This window comes from Carassius gibelio, chromosome B25 (genome assembly GCF_023724105.1).
Source record: "Carassius gibelio isolate Cgi1373 ecotype wild population from Czech Republic chromosome B25, carGib1.2-hapl.c, whole genome shotgun sequence".
In the NCBI taxonomy this organism is placed as follows: domain Eukaryota; kingdom Metazoa; phylum Chordata; class Actinopteri; order Cypriniformes; family Cyprinidae; genus Carassius; species Carassius gibelio.
In genome coordinates, this window is record NC_068420.1 from 13,653,086 (window position 1) to 13,668,616 (window position 15,531).

Sequence of the window (15,531 nt, forward strand, 5' to 3'; positions counted from 1 at the left end):
GAACTTGATATAAGACTAATTTTAGTAGTTTTCCAGAATTATAACTTCAATCATCTATAAACTATTTAGAATAGTTTAATCTTTAGAATTATAGCAACCTTCTATTGTGAATTTAAATTAAGGCACCAGGCAAGATATTTAAAAATATATTTAATATTTAATACCTTATAATAAAAAAACAGCACCAGTAGTCAGGTGTGTACAATGATGATTACGTCAGGCCTGTAAGGACGGATATTTTTTTTATAGCGGACCAAAAAGGTCGTATGATTGTTTGAATATAGATTTCAGCAAATCTTACAAAATAAACGTAGCTGTAACACGTTACAGTTACGGAGAAAAAAAGCTAAGTTAGTTACTCATGAAAATGTTGACAACATTCGTAAATTTATTTTAGGATAAATTAATTTCCTTGTAAACTTAATTCTGTAGGTATTTGTGTTCCATTCCGTGAAAGGATATGTGAAATCATGTAATGTTTCAAGAATAAGAACAGCATGCATCTATACATTTCTGCCTTCCTTGAGTACAAAAAGTATCAGAACGCTTTAAAACATGTTAAACCATCATGATTTAACATGAAGAGATTAGTGTTGAATTAAGGCCAGTCGTTTTATAAATCTCTGTAACATTTAGAACCTAAAACCAACAAAAAGACACAAAACCATAGGCAGCATCATAAAATTTATTTAAAAAAAACAACAACAAAAAAAGACCAATACAAAATCACTACAGAAATCATTTTTTTATTAACAAACCATGTTTCAGATTGTCAGGCATCAGTAAAGCAGCACGTGGTGTTCCACTCTTCAACACGTCTGGAAGGATAACATTCAAGTTTTAAACCAGGAGCGACTAATGAGGATTAACCACCTGGACATTTTCACTTGACTGGCACTGGTCCATAAATAATCATACAGAGATCTAAGATATGGAGGTATTCCTCAAATCCAGCTTTGGATGAAACCCAAGACACACAGGTGACACTCCACCATACCTTTAAGTCTTCAGTGGAGAAAATCATGTAAACATGTGGAAGATCTCCTTTCATTAACGTGACCAAGTTTTATATTCCTATAAAAAGGCACAGGTTTTAAATAACCCAATTCTGACAGGTACACTAATGTACAAAAATACACTTAAATCAGACCTTTGGTTTTATATTGATACAGTACAAGATTCAAAAATAGCCACTATAGATTTGCATGTTAAATTAATAACAAGAAAGGCCAGCACCCATTTATCACTAATCAGAAGGTCTAAGGCACGAATGCAAACTAGTGATTGGAAGTTAACAGGAGTGTGAACAGATAGTCCCAGATAAAAAGAAAATGCATAATTAGTTATTCAATAAATAAAACACCATCACCATATAAATAACCCTCTGCTTACAACAGCAGTGGACACAAAACCCTCCCAACACACTTCTCTCACCCTATAAAGAAGATTGGTCTCCATTTCTGGCAACCAGCAACAAGTCAATAATAATGAGTCATTGTGGAACGTGAGCATGTCCAGATATTGATCCCAAGAGAACAAAAAAAAAAAAAATGCACAACATTTAACACACAACAAATACATTACATAAGAGGAAGCACTTCAAAGATGTGAGATTCAAAACGACTCCAAGTGAATCTCAAATCTCAGTACGTGTGTTCTGTAAAACATCTCATCCAGTTTAGTTTCCGTCACACAATGTCCTCAACCTATCGCAGCTTTCTTCTCCTGAGGTATCCGCCGCGCTGGGACTTGTTCAGGCGGAGGCCCAGGTAGAGGACCAGCTTGATGGGGGCCAGAACATGGATCACCCAGCCCTGTGGGACACAAAGATAAGAAGGTTAGGGTGACAACGGTCAGTGATTGTATAAAACAGCGCTGGATGAGACATTTAGGCTGTTGCACCATGACGGCGTGAGGGAAATAGCCATTGGTCTGGTCTTGCAGTCCCACTGTGGTCAGTTCAGCAGCTACGTAGCGTTCAGGGGTGGGCTTGTCCAGGGTGGGCTTCCTGATCTTCGTCATCTTGGTAGCCACAAAGAAAGGCAGCACACTCTGGTGACAGAAAGATTTGATGTTATTCACTAAAATAGTCATGAAAAATATTCACAAATTGTACACTTGTAAACTACACACTTATAAAACAACATTCATTTAAACAGTTATGTTTTTTCTCTATATTTCTACTTTTGTATAAAGTGCATTAATTATATATTATATATATATATATATATAAAAAAAAAAAACTCGGTAATTGACGATGTATTAACACTACCATTAAAAAAAATTTAAGGGGCTTTAAGATTTTTTTATGTTTTTGAAATAAGTCTTTCATGCCCACTAAGAACGCATTTAATCAAATTCAGTAAAAATACTAATATTTTGTATATAGTAATGGTACATGGAAATATAAATTTTTTTATTGTAATATTAAAAAAAAATAATAATTACAGAATTAAACTGCTGATTTGTTTGGTGCTCAATAAACATTTATTATTATTATTATTATTAAGGTTGAAAACCGTTGTGCTGCTTTATATTTTTGATGGAAAGAGTCATATTTTATCTAGGGGTTCTCTGATAAATAGAAAGGTCAAAATATATATATTTTAATCTTTTAACATTTTAAATAAAGTCTGACCTGAAACTTTTGAACTATTATGCATTTAAAAAACAAAACAATCATTTAATTTAATGCTGGTTCTCTCACCTGGATGATAATCCCTTTGCACTTGTACTCTGCTTGAAGTCCACGTGAGAAGAAGTCCACAAAAACCTGTAGATGGATGACAAGTAAAAAAAAAAAAAGAAAGAAAAAAAAAAATATTATAATAATAATAATAAATAAAAATCAACCTAAAAAAATAAGACCAAAAATAAAACCAATATTTTCTAAATGCAACATGTAAATTAAGGCATCATAACATTACAGTACATCAAATTCTGTTTAAACGAGCGTTAAAAGACAGCAAATGAAAATAAGCACTTTTAAATACCCACTATCGACTGATACAAATAATAAATAAATCTAATAACTTCACTTTAGATTGTTCAGTACTAACAACTTTTTTTCAAAAAATTTTTCCATAATTATGACCACTGGTATCTCTGTGAAGTATATTGTGAAGACACTCGCCTTGGTGGAGGAGTAGATGGTCAGGAGTGGGAGGGGGAACATGCCACTGGCAGAGGAGATATTGAGGATGACACCCTTAGCTCTGCAATGGAAAAAAGCTAACTTTATTTCAACTAATCACATTTGACATTGGCATCAAATAAGGTATATATCCAGCTGTGGAAACCTGAAAGCCACCGTCACCCAATGTACTTCAAAACACACGTCTAATGATGGTCGCCATGTGTGTTGCCATGGCACCAGCTTTCTCATGCAATACCCCTGCAGCTGCAGCAGAGTGCTGGGGAGTGCAGAGGGTTGGACCCATTTGGACAATTTACCCAGCTCCATTATTGGCCCCAGAGTTGCACGTGACTCAGCAGCAGCCAATGGGATCAGTGCATTGCTGCTTTTCAATTTCACACAAAGAGTGCGGAGAACAGGAGGGGAGGAAAAACCCTGTTTTTAAAAGCTGCACTGAATTCCTTGTTAGTGACGGCGGCTGTGTTAGGAATTCCAGTAAGATGCTGGAAAGAGGTTTTTATATCAAACACCAGGACTCACCTTGCCTCCATTCTAGGCAGCACCAGACGAGTCATCTGGAAAGATAAAAAAACGAGTTCTCACATGCTCCAAAATGACTTGAGACAACAACAAAAAAATCTGAAACACTAATATCTCACTCCTGCATTAGAGAGAAAGGGAGTGAAGGAGCGAGAGAGGGAGAGAGAGGGAGAGAGAGAGAGAAGGCATGGGTGGTGAACACGGGGAGCGTTGGTGGAGATCAGCAAAACACAGGGAGAGAGAACAGGTACAACAGTAGAAGGAGCACATCAAAGCGGTCACGTTGCAGAACTTTTACAATTTAGAATGTTTAAAATGACAGATTCTGAAACGCTTCATCAGCCCAGTATGTTGTTTGTGTCTACTTACTTGGCACACTGAGGTGATGTTGACATTGATCATGGTGGTGATGAACTATGAAAGGAAATTAACAGGTGAATATTTCTAAACGACAATGGCTACTAATGATTAAACCTTCCCTCTCAGACAAAGAAATGACTCACGTTTTCCAAATCAGGGATGTGGAGGAAGAATTCAGGGTATGAATAGGAGATTCCTACATTGTTCACTATGAAACAAGAGACAAAAATTGAAAATTAGATGTGGTTGAATATGATTTAGTTTCTGAAATAAACAGGTTTTAAGAATCACCACTAGGTGGCGATAAAGCATAAGGAATGAGACGCGAGCGCTAAACGACATGGTAAAAAAAACTATCACGATTTCAGGTGAACTAAAAAAAAAACCTTTCTGAGAAGATGAGGCCAAATAAATGAGGTTTCAAAGCAACACTGACAGAGAATCGTGAATGAAAGTTGCGTGCGTGTCAGCTTTCCGACAACTTTGAGGTTTGGGTTACTTACAAGATGTAATGACGTAAAAAAAAAAAAAAAAAACACACTTACCAAGGACTCCAATCTCCAGTCCAGCAAGACCCTTTTCGATTTTAGGATAGATATCATTCTTACTGTAGTCCACTGCGATGGTTTTTGTTTCCACATTATATTCGCTTTCTGTAAACAGAGACATTTAAATTTTTATAATAATAATAATAATAATAGTTATAATAGTACCTTATATTGGCATTGGAAAACTAACTCTGTCCGAGAGCAGGCATCCCTGCTATTGCTACTGTTCTAAAAATAACTTCTCTGGGACTTTGCCCATTGCACCAAAACACAGATTTCTTGTCAGCAGGGGGCGCTGCATACCAAAGAAAGGCTGTCAGAGGAACTTCCTACATCTCCCCTCCCCTCCTCTGCTTGTTTGAGGTGCCTGCAGCAATTAGAATTTATTGTCCAAAGGCTCATTTGTCTAAACACTGTTCCAGTGAGTTATAAGAGGAAAATTCCTCTAAGGTCTCGCAGCAAGAAGCGCTTTATTAATTGAAGGTTTATTTTAAGAACAAGAATGCACATAAATCAGCTCCAAAGTCTTTTGTTTTTGTCCAGAGGGCTTGTGGGATACTGCTCTGGGTGACTTCATCCTCCATTTGGAGTGTTCGATCAATGCAAATGTGAGGTTTGAGAACCAAATTTGGCAAATTACATTCTGGTTCGTGACCATAACCTCCCCACGCTTTCACCGTTTTGTGATGCCAGCACGACTGTGGTGACGGCAGACTGGGATTTTTCCCCTTCCAACCTCAGCAGTTAAGCGGCTACATTTAAGACCGCTTAAAAGTTGATTATAGTAACATTTTATACTTATAAAAACAACCATTTGGTTTATGAGCTTAAATGATTCCTGACAGGGTGTTTGAGTAAATTGGGTGCTCTCAAGAGCTGATCATGAGCAGATAAGAAACTCTGGCAAGGCATTGTTACTTCATTATATTCAGTGCACACACTGAGGCCAGATGTGTACAGAAATATCTCCCATTCACAACCTCATGGCCTGTCATACTCCATTCATACCAGAAAAAAATGGAGGGTTAAAAATTGAAAATTAAGAAAAAAATAAAAAAGGCATAAGCACCTTAAAATTTTAAAGGGGAGGAAATAGTAATACTACTAATAAATTATTATTTAGTATATTATAATTTCATATAAAATCAAAAACTACTGACAACTAAAATATTACATTTTCAGTAGATGAAAAAAAAAGAGAAAAAAAGAGAAATAATTAACCATACAAACTAACTGAAAAAACCCCCCAAATAGCTTATTAAAAATATTAGTACATACTATAATAGTACTTTGCAAAATTAATACAACACGCAAAATTAACTTTACTAATTACTATTATATGTTGATATATTACAAAGGCTAGCTTGTTTCATCGCGTATGAAGAGATAAAGCAGAAATTGCTTTTACAATGAAAGCCTTAACAAATGCCTCAAATTAATGATTGACAGAAACTTAATTTCAGCTGATTGTACGGGTAACAATATCGGTTGTGATTCTTTACACGTCTGACTGGTCTAAACGGTAGATGTTTGGCCATACAGCACTCGGAGGACCAGTGACAGACTGAAGAACCTTCATGCTAACATGTACATCATCTGAGCATTTATCTAGCATCTAAAGAATTCACATTTACTGGAACACAGAGGGCAAACAGTGGTTCGGCCCCATTCTGAGAAGTTTCGTGCATGACCCCTGGAGCTTGGCGTGGACCTTTGACTGTGCACTCCTGCCAGGCTGCATCAGCTCTCCACCCAGTCAGTGAACCAGGCCCCCACCCTGCCTCTTAGGCCAGGGCTAAAAATAAACCCAATTTCATTAACATCAGGAGGACTGCCTGTCATTCACAGAGATGAGCACTGCGGTTTGCACACACACACACAGATGGCCAAATACTGACCGAGAGACTTTGCCACGTCGTCGAGTTTCTCCTGGGAACGGCTGATGAGCATCATGGAGAATCCTCGCCGAGCAAGCTGAGAGAAAGAGGAGATAGTTTAAATCACCTCATTTGTGACAGAAACATTGCAAAGCATTTAAAAGCTGCCATTAAAACATCTCATAAAAGTGGCCCATGTCAGCTTCTTTGTCCATTTTCATGGTAAAAAGCATACTTGAGTTAGTATTGGAGTATTGAACATTTGATTCAGATTTTCCACAATTCTACAACTAAATATGGATTAACCTGATTTCAACTGTATCAACATAACTTTTTAGAGAGTTGGATATTACCATATAATATCTGACAGACAATTAGCACTGACAAAATATCATTTTTAAGATAACAAAATCTAATTAATGTCCTTTCCTAAGGTTAATATGTACAACAACTAGAAGCAAGCTAGAAGTTACTTGATTTCACTGAACAAAAATGTAAACACTTGTTTTCAAAACATTTTCTGAATTCCGACCAGCCCAGCACAGCAACAGTGGCTCAACCAATGACATGAGTTTAGGGGCGGGGCTATTTGTTTGTTAGACCAATGACAAATGAGGGGAGTGTTTGAGGGAAACCCGTTTGAAGACAGTAATTCTTTTTTCACAAATGTGGATTACTCTCTTTACTTTTAACATTTATGAAAAAAGTTAAATACAAAGCTGAATGTTAATTTCAGGAGTGAGCAGTGACATGAAAGAACAGCTTTTAACTGTACGAGTTATGTGAGGTAACAGGTCTTTTTCCACCAGCAGTCTTCTAGTCACCCTCCTTCTCATGGCCTCAGAGTGAAACCTCTGTCTTGTGATGAGTCACTGTGCTCTCCGTGGAGCGAAGAGATAAATAAGAAGAGAAACCCTTACCTCCTCCGCATAGGATTTCCCAATCCCATCCGTGGCTCCCGTCACAACTGGAAAAAGGAGAAAGAAAGAGGCAGGATCAGTGTTTGCGGCAGCGTAATTACTCATTTTAGCAAAAACTTGTCAAATGGTAAATTTGGGCAAAGTTTACTCCGATAGGCCGAGTTCAAATCAAAACTATCCTACACCTGCCAAACTGCCATCTAAGTGAAGATAGCATTAAAGGGTTTGATTTAAAAATAAAGTACTATATTTCAGCTTATTATTTAAAAACTGTTTTAAGTAGCAATTCGTAGGTTGATTTCCATGAAAACATGAGTACTGACCATTGAGAATCCCAGCCAGGAGTGCGTTTCCCAAAACAAACTATGGTCACAAGTTCTGTTGTTATCAATAGAGTTCAGTGGAAATTACCATCATAGGTAGCTAATGATGCTTTTGGGAAATGCACCCCAGCTCAACATGGTAACACCGGCTCAAGTAATGGGCCTAAGGTAGAGCTATCAGTTCAAACAAAGGCAGATGATAGAGGTTATTAATCATTTACTTCAGCCTCATTTCACTCAACACAACGATTCTCTTAAAACTACAATGCATAATTTTTTTTATCTTAAAATACTCTTAGCTTAACATGTGAAGGCAACAATAGACTAAAACCATTACTACGTTAATGTCCTCAAAGTGTAAAAACTTACTTCATGTGGCATTTAAAAGCATTTGTTGAGAATCACAACAAGCCCAACATGGCAACACTGGCTTGTATATCTCAGCTTAAACACATTAAGAAAAAAAAAAAGACAATTTATGAAAGCCATTTCTTGGTTGATTTCCTCGAGGTATAAAAACTGTGACTCCAAGGCATTTTAAAGAACATTTTGTCATTTAAAAATTCTGACCAGCAACACTGGCTCAACCAGTGATGCGAGTCGGGGGTGTGGCTTTCCGATGGGAGACATGTTCGAAAACAGTCATATTTGACATTTAGGGACTCTAGTGACACAGAAATGACAGCCTTCACATTTACAACCATCCTCTGAGAAGCAAAATATGTTTTAGTGACCATAAATCCACCTAGAAATATGACTTTTGTTTTTACTTCTATAGCACTTCACTCTGACCTAAAAACAGCTTGTAGTCTGACCAGACACAGAGTATTAAATATTACTAATATCCCATGATGCTCTTGTTTTATAAAACGTACATAGATATACAAAAAGCGAGCATTAAGACACAATGTGTGATGGCTGATCAAAGTGTGGTATGGGCAGTGGTCATTCGCAAGAACAGGGCTGTGGGGGAGAGTGTGTGTGTGTGGGGGGGGTTATGACGTCTGTAGAGCACGACAGCACAGGAGGGGTGAGGAGGGATCCTGGGGGCTGCTAAAAATAGAAACCAGAGGGAGAGGGGGGGGGGGGACTGCGCAAAGTCAGATGTGGGTAGAAAGTGAGAGAGCACGACAACGGGAGTAAGAGCACTGGATCGAAAGACAGAAGGAACAAAAGACAAAGTGATTCACAAGATCATCTTTTTAAATTCATCTTAAGAATGAAGCGCATCCAATCTACATAAAGAGATGGGTCACATCAAAAAAACTATTATTTTTGAAAAGTCATCTACTCGCCCTTATATGACTTAGTTTCTTCTGTGGAATAAATATAATTCAAGGAACGTCTGTGTCCATACAACTGAATCAATGATCACCAAAACATTCTTCAAAATAGGACTAGCATATTTTGTGATTTGCAGAAGAAAGTAATTCAGGTTTTGAACAACATAAGAGTGAGTAAATGACATTATTGAACTATCCACTGAATATTCGCAGAGATTGTGAGGATATGGCTGAAGAACAAAACTCATTGTGAATGTCTAAAACGCTGTACATTCTTCCTTTGTTTGATTAAAACATCCAAATTTAGTCACAAATTCTTCGAAAAGTGAGAACAAACAGTAAAATGCTCTTGGAAGCATTGTTAGAAACATTCCTCTAGAAAAGTCACCAAAAATGAGATAAGATGTCATGCAAGGGGTCACATTTCACAAAAGATATGGCACCGGTTTCACATTTTCCCTAAACTTGAGGAATTCCAAGCTTAAAGTTTATTGCGAGAGTGTGCATGTACATCTTCAAACATGGACTGAGAAGGGCTTGGGGACCATTCCCAGAATTCCATGGAAGGACAAGAACATGGCTCAGCCACACAGTGGGCCATCAATCCATCGCTATAGTCATAAACCAACAAAATGAGACACATAATCCAAGACTAATCAACATCTAGATTACCTAGATACCTGGGGAGCATACTGAGAGACGATTTTAATGCATGATCTATGATCATAAATAAACCACCGCCTGTCAAAACCCAAGACTATCCCACAGAAACACCTAAATCTGTAGCAAACCATGAAGATGCATGTAAGCGGCAACAGTATAAAAGCCACTGCTGCTTGAGACTTCTGTGAGTATTTTGTTGGCATGAACATTATTAAAAGCACAAAACAAATGTATAAAAATAGGCCCAGAACAGCGAGATGGCACGAGCAGTCGTGCTCCAGTATGTTCACGAACAGTGCGTTCAGAAATACGGAGCCGCACAGGCCCTCCTCCGACTCAATATTCCAGCGCTAAAAAAAGCAGCCGAGTGAGTAAAAATAGCTACCTCGTCTGGAACAGCCGCAGCACTTGAATACCAACAAGATGCTGCCCGCTCACCCTCAATCTCTCTCTCTCTGCATCCCCCCCAGCAACCCAGCTCACTGTAGAGCCTTCGGGAAAAAAAAAAGAGAAAGCTGACCGGTTCTTATGGGACAGGGATTTTATGCTTGCAGAGGACAATCGTGAACAAAAACAGTGCTTTCGGGCTCCAAAAAAAAAACACAGACCAGTGTAGTGTAATTAAAAAGAGGGATTCGGCAGTCCACATTCAGACTGCTACTGTATGCAATCTGTCACATCCCTCTCTCTCTCCCTCCATGAATGAACCATTCCCGTTTTTGGCTCGGTGGCACTGCAGAATGCTAACACCTCCTCCTCCCCCCCCAAAGCAGAATAGTGCTTTAAATAGCACAAGCCAGTCACGTGGCCTGCAGGAAAAACCACACACCAGAGCAGTTCAGCACCCAAAATAGCATCTATACTCGGATAAAGGTGGATTGAAGAAGAAGAAGAAAAAAAACGATGTGGGGGTAAGAGGGTGCAATATCAGAAATAGCAGCAAAGAGTCACATGCCTGCCAAAAAAAGAGGTGAAAAATCAATGGTTCTCCTCGCAACAGTCTCCTCCTTGCAAAAAATTAATTGGAACAGAAAAGGGCAGAAATAATTCTAAACATCCAAACATAGAGCTGGTATATTTTTTGAGGTAGATGCTAGAGAAAACGCATTGCTGTTAAATTTGTGCAAAAGTAACACCTGTCACAGACAACTGAGGTAAAAGTACTGTAAATGAGTGGCTTATTCAGGACACTAGAGAACATTCAGTTTCATTCAAGGCGTGCAGCTATATTGTGCTTAATAGCGAATTGCAAAAAGAAAGCTAAAACAGGATCTAAACCATTAAAATGAGTGCAAATAGTGAATTTTTTGGTAGAACCTGAATTCAAATGTTGATTAAATGTAGACTTTTCTCATTTTCTCCAAATCTCACATTGTGTTTGAATATTAGCACACAGCAAACAAGAAAAATGGTATTGAAATGGTTAAAATGCACAAATAGTGCCTTCTCTCGTTAAAACCGAATTAAAACTGTGGCCAACGAGATCCAATTAAACGTATGCTACACGCCATGCCTCACGATAGCAGGTCAGAATGGGATGTGAATTGTAAGTGTAACGTTTAAACGCCAGATGGAAGATTTCCTTTTCCAGGAAATAAATAAATAAATGGAGCAGAGTCGTGACAGAAGAGAACAGGGAGGGTGGGGGCTCGCAGAGAGCGAACAAACAGATTTGGGAGGGGGGAGAGGGGCTCCTAGTGATGGAGACAGAGGGGATGAGCAAGAGATGGAGGATGGAGATAGGCTTAGACAGAGAGAGGTGGAGGGGGTAGCAGTTTTACCCAGAATCCTCAGTTCTGGCACGTGGCAACAAGCGTGTTAGTCACATGAACGGCGTTCCCTTTGAAGCCCCCCCACCTCTTGAACACAAGAGCCAGTCACACTCTGTCATCATTCACCGCACACAAGGGTTCACACATTCACAAGTTGCGCAGTCTTCGTTCACTCGCTCACACGCACCGGGGAATATATTTCATTCACATTGTCCCCTTTTAGCTAGCATGAATGGGCTAATCAGCAAGAACAAGAAAGTCGAGTGTTAGCTGTATTGTAACAAGTCAACATGCTGCTAAGTTTCACCCGGACAGAGAAAGGCCTTTTTAGGAGCGGGTTTTAAAACGGAAAAACTCCTCGATTTGAATGTCAAAGCAAGTTTGTGTGACACAATCGCCCCCATCCCCATGAATGACTGCAGCTCTGTTACATAACTGTGATTCTCAAACACATTTAGTGTTCTAAGGAAGGATGAAGTGAGCCACTGGAGGACAAGAGAGATGGGGAAGGGTGGGTGGGTGATGATGGAGCTCTAATTCTGGCTTCCTCGCGCTGTTCGGTCAGCATCACAGAGAAAGGCCAACAGTACACTGCACCAGACACATAAACTACCAACATAAACTCAACCTGCTAGTTGGGGACCAACAATAGGAAGTCTCTCTGAACCCATACAGAAACACACTGATGGACTGTGCTTCGTAATGGAATTTATGTTGCTGGTGTTGATGAAGTCTCTTCCTCAACAATCAAAGTTAAGTGTTCTGAAAAAGGCGAATGTTACTAAACCAGTTGAGAACACGTCTGAGGAGCAGGTTACACCACGTTTTCAGCTCAAAACTGGAACCTTTTTATGCATTTTGCCTGTTCATTTATACGACAACTGTGCTTTGGGGACTGAAAACGGCTTTTTGAAAACGTGTTTCAAAGTACAAGTTTTTGACAAACAATGTCCTTTTTAATTTTGAGGTGAAATGTGCTACTCAGACATGCAATAATCATCAGAATGAGATCTGATAATGAACCTCAGATGCTTATTGTCAAAAAAAGTGATGTCATAGAACTCATTTAAGGTTTAATAGTTCTATTGTTCGTTAACACATCTGTGATTCCTTATAAAAGAATGCTGCTCTGGGTTTCCTCAGTAATATGTATAATTTAATAATGCAGAGAGAGAGAGAGAGAGAGAGAGAGAGAGAGAGAGAGAGAGAGAGAGAGAAGCCACATAGGACTATTAACAATGGTCTAAAAAAAGCCTGTGCTTCCACTGCTGCAAGAACATCATGCACAATATCTAAACCACTGGCTTATAACCTTTACCACAGCGGTGCAGTCCCCAAGACAGACACCAGGGGTCTCCAGTAAGCGACTCAGGCGAGGGATGCCCGTTGCTACAGGAACACACCACAGGGCCTTTTTTCTTCATACATTCCTCTTTATGACTCACCTTCAGGTTACTGCAAACTCAGCACATTATACATTCAAAACAACATGATCTTATGATGTGACCTCATTGGGCCAACATGCAAACGAACAAGTCTGTAAGATGAAGGGGAAGAGGAGGGGGACTGCAAACGTGTCAAGGAACCAGCAGTTACATTCACATCGACGTGGAAAGAGTTTCGAGATCTGGAAACAGAGTCTTGCTCAACCTGACAAGACCTGTGCTTCTGGATTGGCTGGAAGGGGAACTAGTTTCCTCCTCCCATCACCACTTATTCACCCCAACCTGTGAGCGATAGCACACGTTAATCTGAACGAGTCTGACTGGTACCCTGCTTTTTTAGTTTCTGGGAGTGGCATTCATCACCTCCATATCTGACCTCACACTGACAGAATGAACGAAGGAAACGGTTCAAAACGTGAAAGGGAGTGGTGGCATCTAGCGAGCAAAGGGATGATTCTTGCAAAACCTGCTGGGAAAATGTGCCTTTCATGTTTCACTGCAAAATATCCCCGAATTTTAATTGTGATTATACATGTATTTGATCATTTAGGGTTAATTCAAGAGGATTGGGAGGACATCGCATATATCGATGCATTTTTTTTTCTATTAATATTTTACTTTATTGTTTATTTTGTGTGTGTGTAATTGTAAAGCAAAATAAGTTGTCAAGCAAAATATCAAATTATATTAAATGTAATGGGAGTAGGTTGACAAAAAATATATTTAACTGTCTTAAAAAATAATTACAGTGGAAAAATATCCAATTATTTCAATAATTAGGCTTCGTCTATGCAACAGAGGTCTAAAAAGACCTATAATTGATTTGGTCATTAATATTTAACAGTATTTTCCACTTTTACATTTAATTGGTTCTTAAATATTGCATTTATCGATAAATGGCACTAAATGTGGCAATAACAGCCACCTTTGACATACATTTAGCAGGTAACAAGTCAAACAACATTCTTCCAAGATGATGCAAGTTGTAACTGGCTGTATGAAGCATATCAAACAGTTAATACTGGCTTTGAGGGGGAAAAAAATGGCCACTTTTACTTTAGCGATATATGAACATTTTATAAACGGGTGAGAATAACCCAAAAACCTTAAGGGTTGTCAGTTCAAAAAATTTAAGCCGCGATGCTTCCAAATCATCTTTTATAAATAAACACAATTTAAAATAAATAGATTTTAAATAAATAGAATCATCGCACGCGCTACAGAAAGCACTGCGCCCCTCAAATCACATCGCATGTGCACTACCCAAGCTGACCGCTAGGGGCCTTGAACAGTGCACCTGCTGCCTAGGCAACATCCTCGGCATGATGAGCCATTTCAAAACCTTTAACAGTGTGTCATGAGTTTTGAAGTAACAGTGTTGAAAGTGCGACTGCGTGAGGAGCAAATTTTCGTGCTGTACCTCACGGCTTTTGAACATTTGCTCACACACAAATCTCCCCTCACATGTCGCACGTGGTATGGACCTGCATTATAATTAAGATTGGCGTTTTAAACTGCGTCATGTTGCCAAAACCAACCTCAGTGCCCCAGTGAGGGGATGAAGCGGACGACACCGGCCAAAAAAAGACACCTACTCAAAGACTAAGCGACATTCCCCCCACGAAACCTGCCAAAGCGACGAGAAAAAGCGCGTTTGTTGTAAGCGCATCCGGGAAACTGGATAACTGGGTCAGGCCAAGCACATATGATTCAGGAAAAACTTGAAATGCGACAAATGATAAACAGCCGAAAAAATAAATAAATAAAGGGTTGTTTAAAAAAACAACAACAACAATTATAAAAAATAAAATATGCATTTGAAATAAAATGCGAGATTTTGAGAATGGTTTGGAACTATAAACTTTAATCCAATTAGTCTATTTTCATATATTTGACCGAATATATAGTATTTAAAAATGTCAGGCTGAAATACCTCAATGACTCAGAGTGACATGCTATCTGCGCATAATATATGAACGTATGGCGCAATCAGTCAACCTGAGACACACGTCTCATCCGCTGACCATACGCGTAAAATACTAACGCCTCAATTAGTCTGCTTGATCCTAGCGACTACAAATGTGCGTGAGTGATAAACGTTCGCTCTTAGTAAACGCTGACAGAAATGTTTTCAATTAGCGTTACATCTGCTGCGCAAAAAAGTTGAAATTATGAGCCCCTCCTCCCTCCAAATCCATGAAGTTCATCTTTATTTAGTTTAAGGCTGCGCCAAATGCGCACTGCATTCATCCCACCCATGTCCTGCCAGCACAAGCTCTCATTCCCAACGCATGTCTTTCAACTTACCTGCCCATTTCCCCAATTTGGGAGACAGTAGATCCCCGTTTCCCAGCACCCATATCCTAAAGCCAGTGATGATCTTGTACAGCAGCCACAGCGCCAGCGAGGCCGTGGCGAGTGCACCGACCCAAAAGAGCGCTCTCTCGGCAGGCTGTAGCGTCTCCACCGCGTTAAACGACTCCATGTCCACGGCTGGCTGTGTGTGGTGAATGACCTGCAGAATTAGTCGTTATGCACTGCGTTAGAGCTTCAGTGTGTGCGCCCCTTTATAAGCAGGTTGTGGCATCACACCCCTACAACTCCTCTAACATACTAGTCTATCCAGATTTAAGTGCACACCTCCCACATACACCGTCGCCGCCC

The 15,531-nt window shown here is 39.2% G+C and overlaps 1 protein-coding gene across 1 annotated transcript; it reads right to left on the reverse strand.

Moving 5' to 3' along the window:
- Positions 1-730: 730 nt before the first annotated feature.
- Positions 731-15,478, reverse strand: LOC128013701 (very-long-chain 3-oxoacyl-CoA reductase-A). The gene is made up of 11 exons (XM_052596839.1): positions 15,175-15,478; positions 7,382-7,428; positions 6,483-6,558; positions 4,582-4,689; positions 4,180-4,244; positions 4,046-4,090; positions 3,677-3,711; positions 3,134-3,215; positions 2,708-2,773; positions 1,903-2,052; positions 731-1,814 (listed from the first exon to the last, which is right to left on the reverse strand). The coding sequence occupies exons 1-11, from the start codon at positions 15,350-15,352 to the stop codon at positions 1,707-1,709; spliced, it is 960 nt and encodes a 319-aa protein (XP_052452799.1). The 5' UTR covers positions 15,353-15,478; the 3' UTR covers positions 731-1,706.
- Between the last annotated feature and the right edge of the window lie 53 nt (positions 15,479-15,531).

Excerpts from the sequence above, each read along its gene's own strand:
- LOC128013701 (XM_052596839.1), bottom strand. The coding sequence starts at position 15,352 with ATGGAGTCGTTTAACGCGGTGGAGACGCTACAGCCTGCCGAGAGAGCG. Across the intron at positions 6,559-7,381 it reads GGAAATCCTATGCGGAGGAG|CTTGCTCGGCGAGGATTCTC; the intron begins GTAAGGGTTTCT and ends TCTTTCTCTCAG. Across the intron at positions 4,245-4,581 it reads ACTGGAGATTGGAGTCCTTG|TGAACAATGTAGGAATCTCC; the intron begins GTAAGTGTGTTT and ends CTTGTTTCATAG.